Source organism: Alternaria hordeiaustralica (assembly GCF_023758085.1).
Source record: "Alternaria hordeiaustralica strain BMP 2776 chromosome Unknown scaffold_3, whole genome shotgun sequence".
Lineage (NCBI taxonomy): Eukaryota > Fungi > Ascomycota > Dothideomycetes > Pleosporales > Pleosporaceae > Alternaria > Alternaria hordeiaustralica.
In genome coordinates this window covers 1,541,555-1,562,267 of record NW_026056775.1, presented here as the reverse complement: position 1 = coordinate 1,562,267, position 20,713 = coordinate 1,541,555, and the positions used below count along the sequence as shown (strand labels likewise).

At 51.5% G+C, this 20,713-nt stretch overlaps 7 protein-coding genes across 7 annotated transcripts; 1 reads left to right on the top strand and 6 right to left on the bottom strand.

The window, feature by feature from the left end:
* Nucleotides 1-4,849: 4,849 nt before the first annotated feature.
* On the bottom strand, nucleotides 4,850-5,897 carry J4E84_002666 (uncharacterized protein; the record flags this gene model as incomplete). Its single annotated transcript, XM_049385287.1, has 2 exons — nucleotides 4,850-5,662; nucleotides 5,715-5,897. The coding sequence occupies 2 exons, from the start codon at nucleotides 5,895-5,897 to the stop codon at nucleotides 4,850-4,852; spliced, it is 996 nt and encodes a 331-aa protein (XP_049247310.1).
* Nucleotides 5,898-5,960: 63 nt separating this feature from the next.
* Nucleotides 5,961-6,803, bottom strand: J4E84_002665 (uncharacterized protein; the record flags this gene model as incomplete). Its single annotated transcript, XM_049385286.1, has 2 exons — nucleotides 5,961-6,394; nucleotides 6,443-6,803. 2 exons carry the CDS (start codon nucleotides 6,801-6,803, stop codon nucleotides 5,961-5,963), a joined length of 795 nt encoding a protein of 264 aa, XP_049247309.1.
* Nucleotides 6,804-8,035: 1,232 nt separating this feature from the next.
* On the bottom strand, nucleotides 8,036-9,082 carry J4E84_002664 (uncharacterized protein; the record flags this gene model as incomplete). The annotated part of the gene is made up of 3 exons (XM_049385285.1): nucleotides 8,036-8,464; nucleotides 8,521-8,976; nucleotides 9,023-9,082. 3 exons carry the CDS (start codon nucleotides 9,080-9,082, stop codon nucleotides 8,036-8,038), a joined length of 945 nt encoding a protein of 314 aa, XP_049247308.1.
* Nucleotides 9,083-9,349: 267 nt separating this feature from the next.
* On the bottom strand, nucleotides 9,350-10,135 carry J4E84_002663 (uncharacterized protein; the record flags this gene model as incomplete). Its single annotated transcript, XM_049385284.1, has 1 exon — nucleotides 9,350-10,135. One exon carries the CDS (start codon nucleotides 10,133-10,135, stop codon nucleotides 9,350-9,352), a length of 786 nt encoding a protein of 261 aa, XP_049247307.1.
* A 53-nt stretch (nucleotides 10,136-10,188) lies between these two features.
* Nucleotides 10,189-13,410, bottom strand: J4E84_002662 (uncharacterized protein; the record flags this gene model as incomplete). The annotated part of the gene is made up of 2 exons (XM_049385283.1): nucleotides 10,189-12,585; nucleotides 12,637-13,410. The coding sequence occupies 2 exons, from the start codon at nucleotides 13,408-13,410 to the stop codon at nucleotides 10,189-10,191; spliced, it is 3,171 nt and encodes a 1,056-aa protein (XP_049247306.1).
* Nucleotides 13,411-14,482: 1,072 nt separating this feature from the next.
* Nucleotides 14,483-16,719, bottom strand: J4E84_002661 (uncharacterized protein; the record flags this gene model as incomplete). The annotated part of the gene is made up of 3 exons (XM_049385282.1): nucleotides 14,483-15,243; nucleotides 15,351-16,498; nucleotides 16,673-16,719. The coding sequence occupies 3 exons, from the start codon at nucleotides 16,717-16,719 to the stop codon at nucleotides 14,483-14,485; spliced, it is 1,956 nt and encodes a 651-aa protein (XP_049247305.1).
* Nucleotides 16,720-19,307: 2,588 nt separating this feature from the next.
* Nucleotides 19,308-20,484, top strand: TVP38 (Tlg2-vesicle protein; the record flags this gene model as incomplete). The annotated part of the gene is made up of 4 exons (XM_049385281.1): nucleotides 19,308-19,455; nucleotides 19,515-19,588; nucleotides 19,649-19,835; nucleotides 19,892-20,484. 4 exons carry the CDS (start codon nucleotides 19,308-19,310, stop codon nucleotides 20,482-20,484), a joined length of 1,002 nt encoding a protein of 333 aa, XP_049247304.1.
* Nucleotides 20,485-20,713: the final 229 nt, after the last annotated feature.

Here is a 20,713-nt window from a genome sequence, read left to right as displayed (position 1 = left end):
TTGAGACCCAGGAACTCGGTCGTGAGGTGGGCCTAATGTCTTACATGTCTTATCGCCAGGCTTTCGGCGCAGCTACAGACATCCTTGACAACAGACCGCGGGAAAACTTGGGTTCTCGAGGCAGACAGCCGCCGATTCGCTCGGATCATAGATCCTATGCGCATCTACATGACCGTGCCTCGAACGCTGCAACACCATTGAGCTTATCTCGGACCTTCGACTAAGGGAAGACGACACCTCAGGCCATCTCCAGCCATGTTCGCGTCGGTGCGCGATATATAACATCGCTCTTTACATCCCAAAACGTTCAACTGATCCCGTCGCCAGCATCCCGGTACCGCTGGTGGCGCACCGCGATCCCGCCTACACCACGCCTCCGGGTTGACGCATTGGAGCCTCCCACTGCCGCGAACACACTATTCATGCTGGTTCACGTCGTTTTGGCTCGATGTCCGTACCTTGCAGGACCTTCTCCGCAATTGATAACGTGTGGATTGTCTAACCGGGATTGCCAGACGGCTCCATCTTTCCCCGCATTGTTCACATCGTGGACCGATCATGTTATTGGATTTACGGAAAATGGATGGCTGAAGACCAAGCTTCATCTAAGACTGCGGAACCGCGATACAGCTCTTGGATGTTCTATCTCTTGGTATCAACGTAGGAAACTGGATCACATCGCAGAAAGAGGTAATGTGGAGCAGTTGTCGCATACTGACCATCGCAGCTGATAGACCGAACAACACGGTCCTTCCCCGTCGGAAAACACATTCCTTGTGAAAGCGCAACACCCAGACCTGCCTTACTTGGCGGAGAAACGCCCAGTATGGAATTGACACATGTGATCATCGCTAGACATGCGCTATCTATCATGACCCCCGAGGCCGTGGTACGGTACACGTTTCTGACGTTGCGCTGTCGCGAGCCAGACGCCCGTCATGTGGAAGGGTACCACTGGAATCTTACGGTACGCTACCGCGGTTCGTGTGCGGTACGCTTGCGGCTCGAGATATCTCCGTGAGCGATCTGACGTAGGATGGTTTGTCTAGATTCACCGGTGCTGTTCCCCTCCAGTTGAAGATGGGTGGACAGTAGCAGTAGTGTACCTGTGAGTATAGCGGCCCTGAGACTTTTGACCCGGCGTAGAATGCGAAGCATACCAGACCGTGTAACTCGGGCTGAATCAAATGCTTGTCTATAGATTGATAGCTCATTCGGTTTCGCCCTGTAGCATTGATGAAGCCATGTGCGATCAAGTCCACAGAAATCATGTAGATAGTCTTCATCAATCATGGGATGGATGATCCGATTATCTTCAAATTCACTTGCGTAAACCGCATAAGAATCAGACATTCAGCTTAATAACAATGTTTCTACGAATCCTACGTCTACTATCTTACGTCTTGCCATGAAGCACAGCTATCTATGTCTATTCGCAAGCTATGCCACCCTCTCACTTAACATCCTGTGCGATACCAGTTTCATAGCCATGCCCTCAACAATTGTTATCTCCCACCCTCGTCAGAAAAACACATGTATCGCACTGCTATCTCTCCTAGTGCTATTGCCTACATACCACAACAGCATCCCCATTTCCTCAGCCTCACCACGTGCAACCAACAGCGCTAACACCCCATCCGGCCCGTCAGCCCACACGGCCCTTCATCCAACTTCGCCCCCGAAAATCGGGCCGAATGCCTCCACGCACACCAGCTTCGCTTGCGTCCACGTGCGCTCTGGCCAAGAACATTGGCTGGATGCCCAACGCAGCCACGCCTTTTCTCACTCGTCGCAATACCTTGTGCGAGGTAAACAATAAGGCCGAGTCTGGGGTAGATGAACGGGACAAGAAAGTCGTCTTCGACATGACATCATGCGGAGAGAAATGTCGTAGGGTGTGGGTGAGACTGCTGCAGCTGCGGCGTGGCGTGGGACCGGAGTTGGGCCGAAGTATATCCTGGGGTACGTACTCGTAAGACGAACCACCGGGTGTTGAGGTGTTTATGTTTCACCGGGGGCGGTGGATTGTGTGTGAAACTCCGGGGTGCTCGTTGCAGTATGGTGTTGACGTCCGGGCTTCGATATGTCCGTTGGTGTTTTCTGGAAGTCGCATGCCGTACCTGCACCTTCCGTACTAGCCAATCCTACTGTGATGTCTTACTTCGACATACTGTTCCTCATCGAAAGCCATACAGCTGCCCTATAGCTTCCTGCACATCCACAGTATTCAGCGTAATCCGCGGTCTGGGATCCTTGATGCGCGTGAAGATTTCGAAAACGAAGTGCGAACCCAGTGTAAGAAGTAGACAAGGTATGACGAGGCGGCTGAGTATACGACCCCACGATATCCGTTCTTCTTGCACCTTCTTCTCTTTCAGGTACTCCTTTTCATCTGTGGTACTGGCTGTTTCCAAAGGTATCGATGTCGCTTCTAGAATGGTTCTGTAACTCAGACGACCGAGCCAGATGTGCCATCCTAGTAGCATAGTCGCAGCGGCTGCGATGCTCATCCATGAGGTCGTCGCATAGGGTGATTGCGCTCTTCGACCCAGTAATTCGTATATCTCGTCTAGGCCTTGTACCGCGCGGTGCATGGTAAGTGGAACGAAGAGCATAGCTGCTGCGAGCGCGACGACTTCTAAGCCGCGCATGCTGAGGCGTTTGAGAAATGTTGTTTCGGCCTTGCGGACGTGCCAATGCGAAAGTAGAGATAAGAACTCATGTGTGCGCGGGTGTGTGGTTGACATTGTTAAGAGCATGGCGATGGATTTGGTCGTGTCCTTTGGTGAAAGTCTGGCGGGCGCGGTGATGAGGTTTAAGAATAATAATAAGTTTGGGTGGCGGCAGCAATGGCGATACGATGCTGCAGATTCCTAGCCACGAGCAAGTTTCGTGAGAACCTTCGATATGGTGGATCGACGGTGTCCTGCGGGATTCGCGTCGTTGTCGTCGTTGTTGCTGTCTTTGTCCGGGGCTTCCCTTCCAAGGTTCCTCTTCGTTTGTAGGTGTCTCTTGATGCAGCGCTGTGTCGCAATGGAAGTAACGACTCCTACTTCTTTGCCTTCACGTCTTTTGGCTCCCTCCAATCGCTACTTCAATGTCAATTCGAGTCGCCTCCGCTCCTTTCTGTCGCGTCCTTCGCCCGAGTATGACGACTTTCCCACGCTCTTGGCTCTGCGATCCGCACACCAGGCGCAACAAGAATCACAGCGGCGCAACCCGTCCTCGACTCAATTGGAACGTCCTGCTCAGTCTGTCTGTCGTCGCCAGCAAAGTTCCCCTGCGTTGAATCACACGTCGCGAAAACCACGTTGCGCGATCAACCTCGGCACTTCGCGTCGTATCCTCGTAAACCCGCTGAACGTAAAATCGGTGCCAAGCCCCTTTTTCGCACAGTCCCTTACCGCTCTTCCTTACTGCAAATCTTATGCCGTGCCGTCCGCAACAAAGATCCTCGCACTTACAAGCGCTCGTACAACAATAACGGTTCCGCGTGCAGACGTCGTGTAACAGGGGAAGAAGGAATAGAGTTGGATGATGATGCTTACAACCACGTAGCCGTCCTCGGGAGTCTTACCAAGTCTACGCCTTGTGATCCGCACTGCGCCGCAGCCAGCAGCAAGTAGGCTGCCTTGCTGAGGGGCGAGGTAAGCGTTAAGGGTTGCCCCGCATCTGCAGCCTTGCGTCGCTAGCTGTTTAGCCTCGTGTTGTGATTGGTGCCCGGGCAGAAAGCGTGCCTGTGGCTGGTTGAGAGTATGAGATGTGGAGATTGGAGTTACGATGCGAGAGGAAGGTGAGTACCTAATGGAACGAGATGATTCGTGTGGTGCGATGGAAGATTTGGGTAATTGAGCTGTTATGGTGTGATAGTCATTCCAGAACTATTGCTTCTTCCTAACGCGGAAGTGTGCTGCTGGCTTCATGAGGTACATGACTGCGAGAAAACAAGAGGTCTAAAAGTAACAGACAACCACCATCTACACTTTCTATGCGACAAACAACTTCAAGAAGCCAGGCTGCAGTATGAGAGGTCGCAAGGCGCTACGACTGGAAGTCCAAGAGTACAGAACACCGACAAAATGCACGCTAAACTATCAATTCATCCACCACATTTGCGCGACGTGTGCCATGTCAGTAGAGATAATCAAGCGCCAGGCCCATGATTCTCAAAGCTAACAGCCCTTGCACGCATCGGTTGCTGCAATCCAGCGTCACCATATCCCCTCCCTTCATAATCATTTTCAGTCATAACACCCAAGCTCTTCCAAGTAGCCTTTTCTCTCAGGTCACCATTCTGGTGATTGTTATCATACAAGCTGGGTGTACTCGCTCGCTGAACCGTGATACCAATGCCTAGCCCTTGATTCCTGGGTAGAGCACTGGTAGGTGTGTTTTCGTACGAGAAGTCAGCCGTGTTGGCCCTGCCGCGGCCATGCCCTTCGTGATTACCTTCGTCTTGGAGTGTGGCTTCACTGTCAACCGCTGGGCCGGGACTGTGACTTAGCATTCTAGCCTTGCCGTTTGATGGACCTGTGACAAAGCCGCGGGGCTGAGGCGGCGAGTCTGCGAATGGTGTGTACGCGGTTTGAACTCTGTTCAAAGGAGGTGTTGGTGTGTGGCTTCGGCTGCGAGGCGCGCCTTTGGGTGTGCCGCCAGGGCTTGGTGCGCGGCTGGGGTGTTTTGATATGAGACCACCAGTTTCGTTGTCGTCGCTGTCGTTGTTCAGGGTCCTGTTACCCCATGAGATATCGCGGTTGTGCGAGTGACGTGGATGGCGGCTCGTGTATTGTGCGACGACAAGTAAAATGTTATCAAAAAACAGTACTGGCAAAGAAGTCAGCATATGATCTCAGTCTCTCGATAACAAATGTGGAGGACATTTACCTGTAGCAAAGAACAGCACCACTATGGGAATCATCCAATGACTCCCCTTGAATTTGAACCCACTGGTGGTCTTGTCCGCAATGACGACAGAGATTCCCAGGATGATAAGCGTAAAGCCGACAACAACTCTGTTGATGATCTCGCCGAACTCATACTTCGTCTTGTGAATCTTGTTGAACCAGTACATGATCGCAAGCACCAACAGCAGACAGCCTGCGCCGATGAAGAACTGCATGGTAGTGGTGTTGAAGACATCGGAAACAGCATCTAGCTTGTTCCGCGGACTAGCTGTAGTCGCGGCAACGGCGTTGAGCTTCGCAAGAGAGTCATAATGTGCCTCGTACACGAAGACTTGCGCCCTGTCGAACATGTGACGGACAACGTTGCCGGTTCGATTGTTCCATTCGTTTGATTTGAAGCCGTACATTGCGGTGTAATTCTCAATCGCAGTGAAGTTCGTGTTCCAGTTGTATGTAGTGTTCCAGGCTTTGCTCTTGAATCTCCCGTTGATAGCGTTCATGCTCTGATTGAGGTAGTCGATGTAGCTGTCGGTGTCGGAGTAGCCATTGGCTGGGTCGTAGTAGTTCTCGGGTTTGAACGACCAAATCCACTTAAGAGCTTGCACGGCTGAGTTCCACACGATGAGAGAGGTGTTGCCTTCGACGCAGAGGAGAATTGCTGAATGCAATGGATAGTGTAGTAGAGCCCATACTTGCTGACGCACGGTTCCGAAACGATCATGGGAAAGCTGATCGAAGTACAGCATCCAGAGAAGATACTAAAGGCCCAATTAGCGCTGTCTTTGAGTTGTTAGGTTCTTGTCTGCATACCAAGAGAAGAATGGCCGCGATGACAGTTCCAATCTCACTCATGTTGTTGCTCGTTTGGCTTTTGGTAATACATGCCACGCTCTTGACCATTCCGATGATACCCTCCCCAATGATGATGAGTGTAAGGAGTTGCAGCCGCTCCGCTAGATGAGTGTACTTGAAACTGATGATGCGCCAAATCATGGCGATGAGAAAGATGAGAAGACCTTCAATGATGGATATCATGACCCTACGCATTCTGTTAGTCTAGAAACCGAACGCGGAGTACACTACATACCATGCGAGTTGTTCCTCAAGACCAACACGGCCCTTGGGAAATACAACCATGGTAACGGCATAGCATATCGCTGCAGCAGCATGTACACCTGCACTGAGCCCTAACGGAATCAATGTCTGGCGGAACATGCGACCTTGCCACATAACTACGGCGTATTGAACAGCGATTGCGATTCTGCCGATGACGAGCACGATAGCAAAATTCCGGTAGGATTTCTCGACACCGCTGGTGCTGTACTTGTCGAAAACGGGGCCGGCATACACAAAGCCTGTGAAGATGCCGAACTGTATGGCTTTGTGAAAACGGTTCCAGACGCAGTCGATGCTGAAGCGCACGTCGAAAAGTGTGACGCTCAGCCACGTAAACCACATAAGCGTGAACAGCTTGATGTAGTTGATGAGTGCTAGTAGTCTATTAGCTAGTGTATCCAAGATGTGAGAGCTGTACATACATTCTGCATCGGTATGCTGATGCATAGCTGTAAAGTACGCAAGATTGGCAACAAAGAAGAGATCGTAGAAGAGCTCGATCGTACTGGCTTCGGTGTGTTGTTTGTAAACGATGATATTTCCGCGACTTGTCCTGCCATTCCCAGCAAATGTAGCCGTGTCGTTCGAACTGTCGAGCGTGCTTGTGTGGGTGTTGACCTTCTCCAAATCTGAAGAGTTACCCGACACTACTTCGAGGACATCTTCGTTGATCGGACTTGCAAGTAGGGGCAGATAAGTCCTGTCTTTCCCATGCGCTGCGTGAGTACTGTTGTGACTGCCGGTAGTCTTCCGTCGTAAACTGAAATAACGTGCAAGATCCATGATGAAACAAATGGAAGGAACTGATGATCGTGGGTGGTGGTACGACTGGATTGATGAGAGAGCTGAGCAACAAGGCAGCTACAATACCTGAACATATATACAAGACGCCAGCTACGAGGAAGCTGCTTCGTGACGGTGAAACATCTGGTCAGATCGCGTCGGTCCGTAATCGACGACGAGTATCAGTAAGGCCATCGCTGTATGTGATAAGCCTTCGCCCCGTAACATGGCCAATTTAAGAGTAGCATGGCTGTGGTAGAAAGCTTAAGTGAGCCATCTGTACCGAACGATCGTTTAGATCTGTGTATCTGGGGGGCCGTTAGGTCCTAGTATCACGCTTCTAGAAACAATACCAGTGGGGCGCAGGCAACGGAAACCGCGTTGTGTCAACGGAGAGGCTTGCATAAGAGCGAATGCATGCCAGGAGAGGTTGTGTGATCCGAAGAGTATTCTTGAAGCTTGCACTACGGAGGCGTCGTTAGCTGTTGGCAAGGAAGCGCCGTCTGCCGTGAGCCTTGCAGATCTGCTGCATGGTGGTTGTTGCACGATACACCTCTGTGTATCGGAGATCGGTAAAGCCAACCATGGCGTCGGTGTGAGCGGTGCAGGAGCATTGAGCCGTGCCGATCTGCCAGGATGACTGCCAATGTCGGACGTACCAGCATGCGCCGCCAAGCTTTCAAATAAGCTCAGGGTGCACAAGTCTTCGGTCTCGCAAGATGCTGCGGACCAGGCTGAGAATTCGTTTATTCGCCGAACACTGTCCCTACTTCGAGCCTGCTGACGTTTGCCAAGACGGTGCACATGTCGCTGTAGCATGCCAAGCCCTTCAGCTGGCTGGTGGTGAGGTCTCAATTTGGAAGACTATGCCAGCGCAAGTGCCGGAAAGAGCGAATGAGATGCGAACAGCGAACCACGCCCTTCCAGACTAGTACACGCACACGCGCCTACCGTTCCATGTGGTTACACAGATGAAAGTAAAGGTTGTAGAGGTTAATGGTGTTCGGTTCGGCGATTACTAGCAAGCCGCGTCCTAAAATGCCTGCACAGTTTCAGCACATTTGAATCATTAGATTTCTTCTCCCCAAAGATATGCATATCCGCAGCTCAGTGACCAAAAGAGGAGCTTTGCCACTGAATTGGCTATTTCGAGAAGATGATCGGCAGGTGTTCGTGATCGAATTGAAAACGTCGCGAAGCCCTTGCTGGAAAGATTATGGCGTCCACGGTTGCTATCTTCGTGAAGGTTCAACATATTCACTGGCTGCTTCTTCAAAGTCCTCATCTGATGAGCTCTCATCGTCGTCTTCGTCTTCGTCTTGGGTGGCCTCGTAATCGTCGTCTAGCTCGTCATCGTCATCATCCGGAACGGGTGCACTTGGAAGTGGATGCCTGGACCGTAACACGCGACCGGTGCTGTTGGCTGCAGCATCAAGTCGGTTCACTTTGGCTCTCACTCTACCCTGTCTGCCTTCCCGTTCAAAGTTGAGGGGCCATTCCAGCTCGAGAGCCTGCTGCCGGGTGCCAGCATTATCCATAATCCAATTATACGGCTGCTTGAGTACGATCTCGGTACGAATGACGAAGGTTCCCCAGCCTCGAGCTTCGTACTCATAAGGTGGTTTTCGGATAATGACGTGGGATCGTCGGAATGTAGGATGCTGTTGTGTGTTAGCGCTGAACTAAAAGGAATGTGAGATAGGAATTTGAACCATACCAGATAAATGTGCACTTCCTTAATCAAATCCGGCCTCGACGTGCGCACAAAGAATGTCCAATCATGCTCGTTATCGTCACCAGCATTCCTAATAAGCCTATGCTTATTCCCTATGAGCATCATAACGCCCTCGAAGCCATCACGTCCGATACGTGACCCCCTCTCCTCTTCCTCTTCAACGCGCCTTTCAGCATACGTGATAGGATATTTATGTTCTAACTGTCTTGCCAACGCGTTATCCGGAGTTGCAGCAGTACGCGTCCTGCACATGGGACAGTCGCATTCGAGGTCGTACGTTGGATCGTAGTTCGGATCGAAGTCTTCGAGGTTCACGTCCCAGCTGGTGGGTTCGATGCTGTGCGTGTTGGAGGCGTCGGACCACTGTGCCATGCAGGACGCGCATAGCAGGTGGTTGCACTGGGTTTTTACGGGCGTGAAGAGGAGAAGTTGGCAAATCTGGAGTTTGTTAGTAAGAATACGCGTGTTCGCGGGTGGTACTTACGGGGCAGAGGTCATCGTGCGCGACTTGTTCCGGGTTCGATGGTGTTGCTGCTTCGGCCATGATGCCCAGGTGATGCGACGAGGAGAGCAAAAGGAAGATCAAGTGATTCCAGTAGGAGGGCAGACTTTAGCTGCCGTCCCTTGGTGCATTGGCGGCATGGCTCGCGTCGTGATGCTGTTATCGTCATTGGTTAAGGCGTCCTCCAGGCATCAGTCAGCGCCGCACGAATTAAGGCGGGGAGGCACGTCACGTGATAGCGCGTCAAAATCTACACAGCCGATATCAAAGAACACTTCCATTCCGCGCAACAGACGACTGACTGACCTATTAAACGATTCTCGCCGCGATACCCTCCCCATCTAACGAGATGTACTTTCCCAACATGAACCCTGCTCCGACCCTCCTATACCTCTTCTCGCCCCTCCCCGTCGTCCCCTGCGTCGCTGTGACAAGCAAGACGTAGTATCGCCTCAGCAAATTCGAGCTTCCGCCCTTCATTTTCGCGACAATGACACACTGAGTGACTTGGCCGTCGCTCGCGCTCGTCCTCTCAGCATCATACGTTATCTTGACCTCCTCTGGCAATCTCCCCGCTACTTTGAAGTCGCGGACCCGAGCTATGATGGCGATCTCGTCCTCCTGTGGACTGGTGTCTGTCATGGAGTGTTTGTTGCTACCACGAGTCCAAGGCGGGATTATCTCGGTGCGCTCCCAGTCTGCTTGATCGAAAGGCGGATCGATGTAGTCTATCCCACCTCGATACGCCATCCAGGACCAACTTGGGACTTTCACTTTGCGCGCTGCTGGGAACTCGATTAGTGGCATGTTTGGAAGATCTCCTTTTTCTTCGCCACGTTGCCACAAGAGACTTCGATGAAAGAGCCCACCGTCTTCTCTATCTCCATCGTCAAAGATGCCAAACGCTCCTCTTGTGTTGAAAGCGCTTTGCAAACGCTTCTCGAGACCTGCGATGGCAAAAGGACGGTCAGAGTAGCGTGTGAAGTCGAGACGAGAGTATTGCTTGTAGAGACCTTGGAAGTAAGCAATCTTTCGTGCGCGGTTGGCTCGCATGGCCTTGTCCGGGAAGTTTGGGTCGCCAAGGAAATCGGCCATGTTGCTGGGATTGGGTCAGTGATGATCAAGCAACCGTCAGAACGTGTCTTAACTTACTTGTGCAGTCTGGTCAACGTTTCGCATCGTACGCCTTGACCACACTCAAAATATGTCTGGTTCTCCGTGAAGTAGATGGTTCGCCGTGCCAGCGCGCGTTCTTGCAGTACCCAACCCCTCTTGTTCAATGACCCCCCAATCACATCCTTACTGAAATTGTCGATGGTTCTGCAAACATAGAAGGGCTTCCCGTTCTCGCGTGGAATAGTGATATACTCACGCTGTGGTCTGGAATCTAGGAAGCCATCACGCTGGGTGCTTGCTCGACTTGCAGCGAGCACGCAATACGCTCCACTGAAAACTGCTTCCATATTCTTGGACTCATCGTTGAAGTCTCCATGTTCACCTTGGATAATGCAGAGCGAATCTACCCACAGATAGCGGATGCCAATCTTCCGTGTGCAGTTGACAGCGTCATGAAAGGTCGCCGGGAGATGTCCTTCGGGAATAGCTTCAAGATGGTTATCTAAATTCTCTGGAAGGGTACAAAATGGTGTATACTTTGTAGTGTCTCCCCAAGGATGCGATAGTGCGATGTATTGTTTGCTTGAGATCTTATCCCACTTCGTTTCAACAAGGCGCAGCGTTGGCATATCAATAGTGCCCACGTCAAGCAGTCTTGTCGGCAGGCTTTGTGATAACCCTTGACATCCTGTGTGATGAGTGTCGCAATCTTCCAGCCAAAGCTTTATGAGGCTGAAAAACGTGTCTGATCCAGCTTCAGGGAGCTCAGGGAAGCCAACTTGGATTGGGCACGGGACGTCGGTTTCTGGTCCTCTGATCAGAGAAAGGACAGGGTATGAATCGCCCGTCATGATGATGTTTGACTGATCTCGCTGGAAGATCGCTCGATCTCCTTTGGGCTCCTCGGCTTGATTGTGAACTTCGTATAGCATTTTGCACAGATCGCATTTTGACGCACGATCTTCCAACGTTGATACCCGCTCGTCGATGCTGAAACCGCCTTCGAGGAAATCTTGTGCGGAGCATGTGCTACAAAGTTGATGAGAAATGCGTGATTGCGGTATGAACTCCTGCCCACCGATTCTTGCGACGACTTTGTCAGCGAAGTTATTATCGATCTGGAACTCCCAGTCTTTGAGTGGCGGAAGCGTGTAGTCAGCACCGATAGGTTTCCCAAGCACTCCACTCTTGAGCGACCCTGAAGGCGGCAAACTGTTCAGCGGGAGATTAGCACTGTTTGGCGAAAGCATTGGCGCTGTGAAGGTTGGCGTTCTGACATTCGCGCGATCTTTTCCAGTGAACATATAACCGGTCACGTTTCGCTTTCTCAATATAGCATCAAGCTCGTCCCGAAATTGCGCAGCAGTAGCTCGATAGTGCGTGACGGATTGACCGAGTGCTGGAGGAAGCAGAGGCCGACCACTCAAAGTCCCACTCTTCCTATTGGGCGGTAAATTGACGACCAGCAACATCTCGCGTACAACCTTGAGCAAATCTTTGATCGCCGAGATGCGTCCTGCTGAACACTCCGGATCTTTACTCTGTATGTGCTCCATCCACTTCAAAACTACAGGGTGAACTCTAGCACTCTCGGGTTCGCTCGCGTCCAAGACTTCGTAGTACTGGCAAATTTGTTGTGCATTTCCCTCGATCTGTTTGTAGAAGTTGGTCAATTCGTCGTTTCCGTATAAGATCCAGATGATGAACTCAAAAGTGATGCATCCCATTGACCAGATGTCGTAGAGCCGGGAGCGGGCATTCTCACCGGTAACAGTTTCGGGCGCTTCGTACCGCCGTGTACCGTATCTTGTGCTTGTCGCCTTGCCCCGCTCTTGTGTAGCTACTACGTGCCGCTTAGCTAGGCCCATGTCTGCAATCTTTAAAGTTCCCAAGCCAGACTTAAACCTGGTGTCAAGGAACCTCAGTATATTCTCCGGCTTCAAATCGCCATGCCTGATAGACTCGGCATGTCCCGCGTTCTTGTAGTCGTCCACTTCAGTGTCAAGTCCATTGTCGCTACCGGCATCGCTTTCGCCGCTCAGATGCGATTCCACAACGTTCGAGTCGTTCAGCCGTATTGTGAGGCCATTAACTCCGCGATCGGGTTCTGGACGCCCACCTTCGAAATTATGAAGTCGGTCTAAAGCATCGACAATTCCTCTGAGCTGAACAATAGTTTGTTCGATGATGTATGGGTTTGGTGCCTCTCGCGGCGTGTTGTCCCAAAAGTCGCGCAAGCTATCCCCATCAGCCCAGGGAAACATGAAGTAGCGACTATGGCCTCTTCGGATAGCAGCTATGCATTTCACGATGTGAGCATGGTTGAGCTTTCTGATAGCTTCTAGAGCAGTAGCTTCGAAGTTCCAGGCCCGGTCGGTTCCAGCAGCTTGCTCTCCTCCTTGCGGTACTTTGAGCTCCTTAAGCGCTACCTGTTTGGAAGTTCAGCAGGTGGAAATTGACTCGTGCCGCTGCCGACCTACCTGATGTATTTCTGGATATTCATGATGGTCCTCGTGTATTGTGACCCGATATACGGAGCTAAAAGCGCCATCCTTTGGAACTGCCCCATCGGAAGTGAATGGAAATATGCATTGCGCTTTCAGATCGTAGCTGTACTTTTGTTGGACGAATACTGGAGCCAAACACTTCCACTGGTTCTCTCGAAAGTTGACGATCTTGAGTTGATTCCAGATCTGCGGAGGAAATATATGTTGACTTGGCGGTTTGTCAACCAGTGGCAGCTTCTCGTCAGTGATCTCGCACCTCTGAAACATAGCCATGGCCAGTAGCAAATGATATGGTTCGAAGTCGCATTGAATGGTGATAGCGAATACCTTCGGGGCCTTGATACGGATCCATGTTGCGAGCTGAGACCGACGTTCGCGGTTCCACTTGTCAGCCTGCTTTGATGGAAATTTCTCGATCTTAGCCAGCTCCTGTTCGATAGCTGTCTGAACAATGACCTCATTGATCGCATTATCGGGTAAGTAGTGGCGATTTGGATCATGGAATGTTGCTACTACGAGACGACCGAGTAGAGTGCCGACTAGATCAGAGCCTGAGGTCTTAGGCGAGGTGAGACCTTCCAATTCTTCGTCACTCAATCCGGGCGCTAGAGCGAGAGCTTCGGCATGGTCCTCCTTGTTGTTGGTTAGGGTCTCGGGTCGGGTTGGCTGGATCGCACGCGCTATGTTGCCCCGCACGAGATAGCCAATGACGACTACGGCCAGGGTGAAGGCAGCATGGGCAAACATCGCGCTGGTTCGATTCGCATATGTATCTTCAGCTCTGATAGGAACATACGCGAACAAAGTATGCGAAGTCTTGGGTAATTGCTGTTCGAGATAAAATCGCGGTCTTCCAGGGACAATCCTAAGGGCCGGCAAAGCCAAGTTTCACGGACACATGTAACACCTTATGACATGCGGTTAATCTGCAGAGCCGCTCGCAAGCTGAAGCCCGATTTGTGATGGATGTGCGCCACATCGCTGAGATGATCAAATCAGAGTAGAGCTCCCGGGATGTTGATGCCGCGAGTGACGTTCAGCCTTGTGACGATGTTCAGCTCAGCTGCGAAAGACGGGAAAATGACCCGAAGCGTGCAAAGCATGCAGTTAATATTGGACCCCACAGGCGAGGTGCAGATGGACCCCACCTGTTCCCTGAAGCGCATGAACGCCTGCGTGGGAGAGGGCAAAAAGCAATTGTGCACACCGCTCGTAATTACAAACACAATAATCGACGTGCTCGTCGTCGTTGCATAGCCTCGCAATATGAACCGCAGATACCTGGACTCTCTCAGTACTTTGCCGAAGTATGAATGATGTGCAGCTGGCTCAGGCCACCGTAACAAAGAAATTCAATGCGCAAGACACCTCCAGACTAACCCCTAAGCTCCTAGAGCTTGCCTTGTAGGAAAAGATCTCGTTTGAACATGCGGCTCAAATCCTGTTTCTTGCTTCTCGACCGGTACAGTGTGCCGGTCGTCCCGACTAACGCATTTGAGGTTGTGCGAGGAAGGGAGACTTGAGCTCGGGAGTCTGGGTATACGGCTCGACCGTCTTCTTCTCGAGGCGATCGGTTGGACTGCCGGAGCTTCTGACCTCGGGCTTGGTGGTTCGTCTTGTATGGCCTCCTCCGATGCAGACATTATATATTGCTCAACAGATGAGGCAGTAGATCTCATGTTGCACCATGGGTTGCTCATCGTCGCATAATCTGCATTGCGACGACACCTGTCATACAGGGCGTTTAGCGATTGCCACACATCGATACAAGGCTTGCGCCCCATGGAATCAACTACCAGCATATCGAATTGGATCAAATTCAGTACGTCGTGCAGGTAAAGGGTGCAATTCTGGTGTCGATGTAGCTCATCGATGAACTATCGCATCTTGTTAGCAGCGCGAGATGTCGTCGAAGAGTGTAACGTACAGAAGTGACTCTCGGGTTGACCTTGGCCCGTATCCCAGCGGCTTCGGGGTTCTTATCGACTTCGTAAAAGGTGTCAATAGTTGTGAGTCGATCGAAGTAGTCAGTCATCTTCCTTGACTTCTTGAATCTCCTCACGAGCTCACGACCCCCTATCAACCAGGTCGCAAACTCAAGGTAAACGCAACCCAAACACCAGATATCATAGGACTGTCGAATTATCGATGGACGCACGTCGCACTCGGGGGGTCGGTATGTGAGTGTGTTAGGCACTTCACGACGATTGGTCTTGCTTTCCAGCGAGTGAATTTCTGCCTGTCCAAAGTCCGTGATCTTGAGGGTTCCGCGCAAACTTCGTTCGTCATCTTCATCGTCATCTCCATCGTCGTCATCGCCATCGTCATACCAGAGGATGTTGCTGGGATTGATGTCTCCGTGTCGACCGTATACCTTCTTTTGTGCATTTCCAGAATCATGAGTCTGATGGCCGCGCGGCGGTAGGCCGCATTCGCCAAAGTCAGCGAATGATTTGAGCGGACTCGTTGGACGCTCTTTCACACCGTTTGAAAGTACCGAAGAGCCTGTGTCGACACGATCACTCAACGGCGCAAATCGAACACTCTTCTCCGATCGAGTGATAATGTTTCCAGTGAGATCTGCAACATGTTAGCTCTGTAAAGAGCATGTTTTAGCAAAACCTTGCCCGCAAAGTGGGGACAGGGCAATTTGCTTCAACTCTAAAGCTCTTTTCGAAAGTACGTACCATGTGAGTCCTTCGCTTGCTCCTCCTCGACCTTGGGCTGAAGTTTGGTGAACGAAAGTAGCTTGTGGAGTTTCGACAGGCCCTCGGCAAGCCCGCTGCACTGCTTGGCGAACCACTTGACATTGCTGTGTTGGAGAGTCGGATGTGGTTTGAGCTTCTTCCAGTAGTCGAACAGATCGCCTTCTGCGCGATAGAAAACCAGATTAAACTTGTTGAACTGTTCGTACGTTGCAAGCAAGGACACTATGTGTGGATGACTTCGCCCGCCACTGAATTTCATCAGTATGTCTATCTCTCTTTTATAAGCGTCGCGATTCTCATCGTTAATTTGCTGTTTGATGGCGAATCCGCGTTCGCAGAGCCGCTTATCACGGAAATTGTGGTGATCGGAGGGTATGTTCACCATGATTACCTTGCCATAACCACCAGTCTTGTCAACGGACTGACCGAGTGTATTTTCTGGGGGGAGAAAAGGGAGAATATGCTGGTCTTGAAGTTTGTAGTTTTTCACTACACCGTCATCATCGGGTGGCGAGAAGTATGTCGCAAGTAGCCACCATTGATAGCGTTGAAAATTCTCAAGCTTTAATGGCGACCACCCTTGGAAGCAACCACGAGGAACACAGATTTCACCGCCTTTGCGATACAGCTCGCTGGTTCGTTCGTGTTTTCCGAGGGGTAGATCTTGATCAGTGACTTCCTCTGTCACGAAGTGCACGATAGAAGGGACAGCTTCGATTAGCACCAGGAGTGCAAATATCTTACGGAACGTCGTGATCTTGGTCGTTCGATTGTGTCTTTGATCCTCCGTTTCTTCGCAAACTGTCCTTGCGTAGGACTTGATTTGCTCGGGTGAAAGTCGCGGGTGGAATTGCGCTGCAGTTCTTGTTAACTCTCGCGTCACCGCGTCGACCGTTATCACATGACGCAATTTGGCCTTGGAAACGAATGTCTCGACCTGGCCCTCGTTGTCTCGTGTACTCTGGCGTGCATCCATGATCTCCTGTTGTAGCTCATACCTGTCGCCTAAAGGTGGCAACGAGGCTAACGACTGCGCTAGGTCCTCGTCGAATGAGTCTTCTGGGTGACGAAGAGTGCGTTCTTCATGCAATTGCTGTTGATCACCAGCGTCTGAGATATTTGTGACGCTTAATTTGGGTGAAACCAAGCGATGCCGAAAAGCCGGGGGGCCTAGCGACGACGTATAGCCGCGCTCGGGATTCCATGGCTCTTCTGAGAAGGAATGGGAATGGCCGAGTGAGGCATGCTAGAGAGAGTCTGGTTAGAAAGGCTCAGCTATGAGTTCTCAAGATGAAGCATACCTCATCACTTTCCCAATGCGCATCTTCCGCTCCTGCTTCTGTGTCATCGTCGAGCAGGGGAACTCCTGTTGGCTGGTGATCAATCCATGTTATGGATGAGGAAGGCGAGCCACGATATTGCGGGGTCAGCCAGGCGTTCCCGTCCGGGTGCGAGTCACAATCGAATGACTGTGACTTACGAAAAGACTCAGGGCTGTCGTCATCATTTACACTACCGTCCGATGACCTATGGAAAGAGTCACGACGTGGCGTGTTGTATGAGGCTATCGAGTGCTGATTTGGGCCAAGGCCATTGTCGCTCGGGCAGTGACCATCGGAATCTGGTCGAATCGCAGGCGGTGGCGAGATAGGCGAAGATCCCAGAACAGGAAGTGACAAACCAGGTACCAACACGTCAGACAATGACTGATTCGATATAGATTCTTCCTCTCTTGCTTCATTCGGCGGTTGCGAGTTTTGGGTTTCGGGTTGAGCCGTACGTTGTTCTGTGCCCTGTAGGCTTAGAGAAGCGGGGACTTTGACCGGACTCCGACGCGCCTCGTTTGGTGGGGCATCTGCCCTAGACACGCGCAGAGCAAAGGGAGGCATTGTCCACTGCACAAAGACAACTGTCTGAGTTTTGAAACAGCCCCTACGGCGTATCGCTTTGTTATATGTGGATGCCTCATGAAGGACCTTGAGCCGCACAAGGCTGAGCGGTCAGTCCTGTGTGGTAATGGCCCATCCTCGAGTCCAGTACCTGCAGTGCCTGGGGCTGTCAGATGTGGCTGCTTCACAGCCATCATAATTTAGACGGATGCAGTTGATTCGTTCCACAATGTCTCAGCCGGTGAGCTTTTTGGGTGACATCCCGAAGTGGGCGCAGCACTGGCGAACCGACGTTCGCTGCCTAGGAGAGCTCGTTGAAGTTTGTGGGCACATGGACAGCACAGCCGCAGCTGGATCGGGGCAATGCATGCGCCCTTCAGCCTGCTCGCAACCTCACGACATGTGTGTAAATACTCTGGTGACGTCCTTCGCGAGGTGGAGAAGAAAAGGACAACAGCTTTCTTCAAGACTCCTCTCTTACCACTGAAAAGAGTATCAAAGCGACATCAATGTCAACATCCAAACCAATCGCATACGTGAAGGTAGCAAGGCCTTCGATAAGAGATTACGACGAGGACGATGATCTGTCGGATCTTGAAGATGCGCAATCGATATCGGGGAGTAACATCGACCCTGCGAAGTTGGCAGCACTTCTGAGGATCAAATTCGGGGCAGGAACCTATGATATACATGTGAGTAGGACTAATCTGGCGGTATTCGTAAACCTTTTGATCAAGAACTGACGAGCATCGTAGATGATGCAGAACTCTTACTGTATCATCGCGCCGCGAAAACTTTCAAGTGTAAGTCAAGAATCTGGCTAGAAACACTCCGGTATCTAACGCGCAACAGGGAGAGATAGCTAGATGCCAAAGAAGAAGATGAGGACGATGAGTGGCTGCCTAAGCGTCTCGTAGATGTGAGAGCCGCTCGCCGGTTCAGGTAAATGGGAGAGTAAAGCCCGGTAGGACGCACACAACGTGCCATGATAACGGAAACGCGGGTATTTCGACAGGGAGGCGTGAGAACTCCGGATGACGCTCATGGCGATTCGTGTCTTGCAGCCTTGTGTCGACGAACGTTTGGGGGGAAGACATCATAGTTTGCCGGAAAGCGTATCAATCGATCCTTCAACTTTCGGACCTTTTGACCAAGGCGCTAAGACCATCATGATGCCACCTTCCTGCCCATATACATGACTCAATTGGTGGGCACATGATCACGTTTCGGCCTGAGAGGAAAACACCCTTTGTCCATGGCTGCATCTGGCATGTTATGTATGTCTTTGAACCGGATCGACTATGAGTGCCACGGCGGCATTTCGCGTCGCGCCGGGATCTCCACATATTTCAACGGTCATCCACGTTGATGATGCGTGTATGTATAGCGATCAACGGCGCTACCTAAATATAATATTGGCTTTCCTTTCGCCTGAGCTGACACCAAACGGACACGAGAACAAGGATGAGGCGCTGCATGCACCGCCCACTTTATACGGCCAGCTTCTCAAAGACCCCGGCCGAGAGTCATCCCCAGATCTGTCCGGCGCTTCGGGTATCGAGTTTGCAACGGCGATGGATACAGCACACAACCCCAAGACCTGTAAATTTCCCGTGCCGATCCCTTTGAAATGATGCGCAAACCAGGCGAAACTGTGATAGGTTTTAAAACTGGCGCCGAATGCAAGCGCCGATCTCCCGCGCCAGTGTCTCACATAGCAACGTCTGGCGCGTCGCCATTGGCCGGAGCTTGGATTACGCGGATGTGGCTATGCCGGTTTCACTGCGAAGCTTGATACATCACTCCCCTTTCCTGCTGCGCGCCACCAACACCCACTGCAACCGCACCGCCGACCTACTTTTGCCCAGCGTTCCTTCTCACCACCTGCGCTCCCCATACGTCGTTGGGCGATAGCGATAACGCATTCTCACGACCTCACTTTCGTTTTGCGCTTGGACCTTGGACGCGCAGCAGTCACGCCCCAACCTGGCCTCCTAACACGGCGACTCCTCCGCGGGAACCCGCCAGCACATTTTAACCCTCCGCGATGTGGTTCCGCAAACGTGAAAGCGACATTGAAATGTCGGGCATGATGGACGGAGCACCAAAGAAAAAGAAGTCGCAAGGCCCGCCAGAAGAAACAGAGTACCAGAAGTTTGACTGGAAAAGATTCTTTCTCGCCCCTAAGTACATCCGTAAGACCACGCCGCCGCCCATGCGACCACGGAACATTTTTGGCTGACTCAGCATATAGCATGGCACATATTGTTCATCGTTATCGGTATCTTGACCGTTATCATCACGATAAAACACGACGCCGTCGTTGAGGTGAGTCTTCGGTGTTTTGCCTTGGGGCCGACGAACACGTGGCTAACGGTGTCTGTGCAGAAATTACGGCCGTGGTCCGAGAAAGTGCGAGACCTACCAGCAGGATGGCTAATCCCCATTGCAATTCTTATCATTATTTCTTTCCCTCCTTTGTTCGGTCATGAGATCATTGCGCTGCTGTGTGGTGTCGTCTATGGACTGTGGATTGGGTTCGCCATTGTTGCGGCAGGCACATTCATTGGCGAAGGTAAGCCTTACCATGTCATTACAACTCCATGCAATGCATACTAACATCCTAACCAGTCGGCACATGGTACGCTTTCAAGTACGCCTTCCGCTCCAAGGCTCTCAAACTGGAGCGCACCAATCTAAACTACGGCGCTATGGCCCGTCTAACGCGTGACGGTGGCTTCACCATCGTGCTGGTAATCCGTCTGTCCGCCATTCCAGCGCATTTTTCCACCGCCGTATTCTCAACCTGCGACGTCAAATTCTGGCATTTCGTCGTCGCTACTTTCCTTTCTCTGCCCAAGCAAATTTTCCTCGTCTACCTCGGTGTACTGCTCCTTCAGGAGAGTAACGACGACGTAATCAAGACGGTCATGTTCGGCGCTATCTTTGTTATCACTATTGCCATGGGTATCTGGATCTACATGAAGATGCGCGTGGTGAAGAAGACACTCTTGGAGGAGCAAGAGCTCAGAAGGGTCAAGAAGGCCGAAGCCGTCGAGCTGGTACCAAATGTTGAACGTGCGTTCGATACGCAATACGACGAGGGGCCTCCGATCTGGTCATCTATGCAACCAACGCAAGTCAACCGACCAACAGAGAGGAGATATGACGAGGACCCTCCGGAGTGGGCCATGCAGCCTACGCAACCCACCAGAATGCTCTGAGCGTAATTGTTGATTGTATCATACATAGACTGTTATATTCTTAATGCCATAATGAAGTTATGACCCACATGGGTTTAGTATGCACAAGACACTCAAGGTCAGATCTGACAGTCACTTTGGCCTGCTAACCCCACTCCTAGGTGGTATATCGAAACCACGGCACGTTATCGGCAAGCTCCCGCTCCAACGACTTCTGCTCCTCGGTCAACTCCTGCGCCCCAGCTTCCAA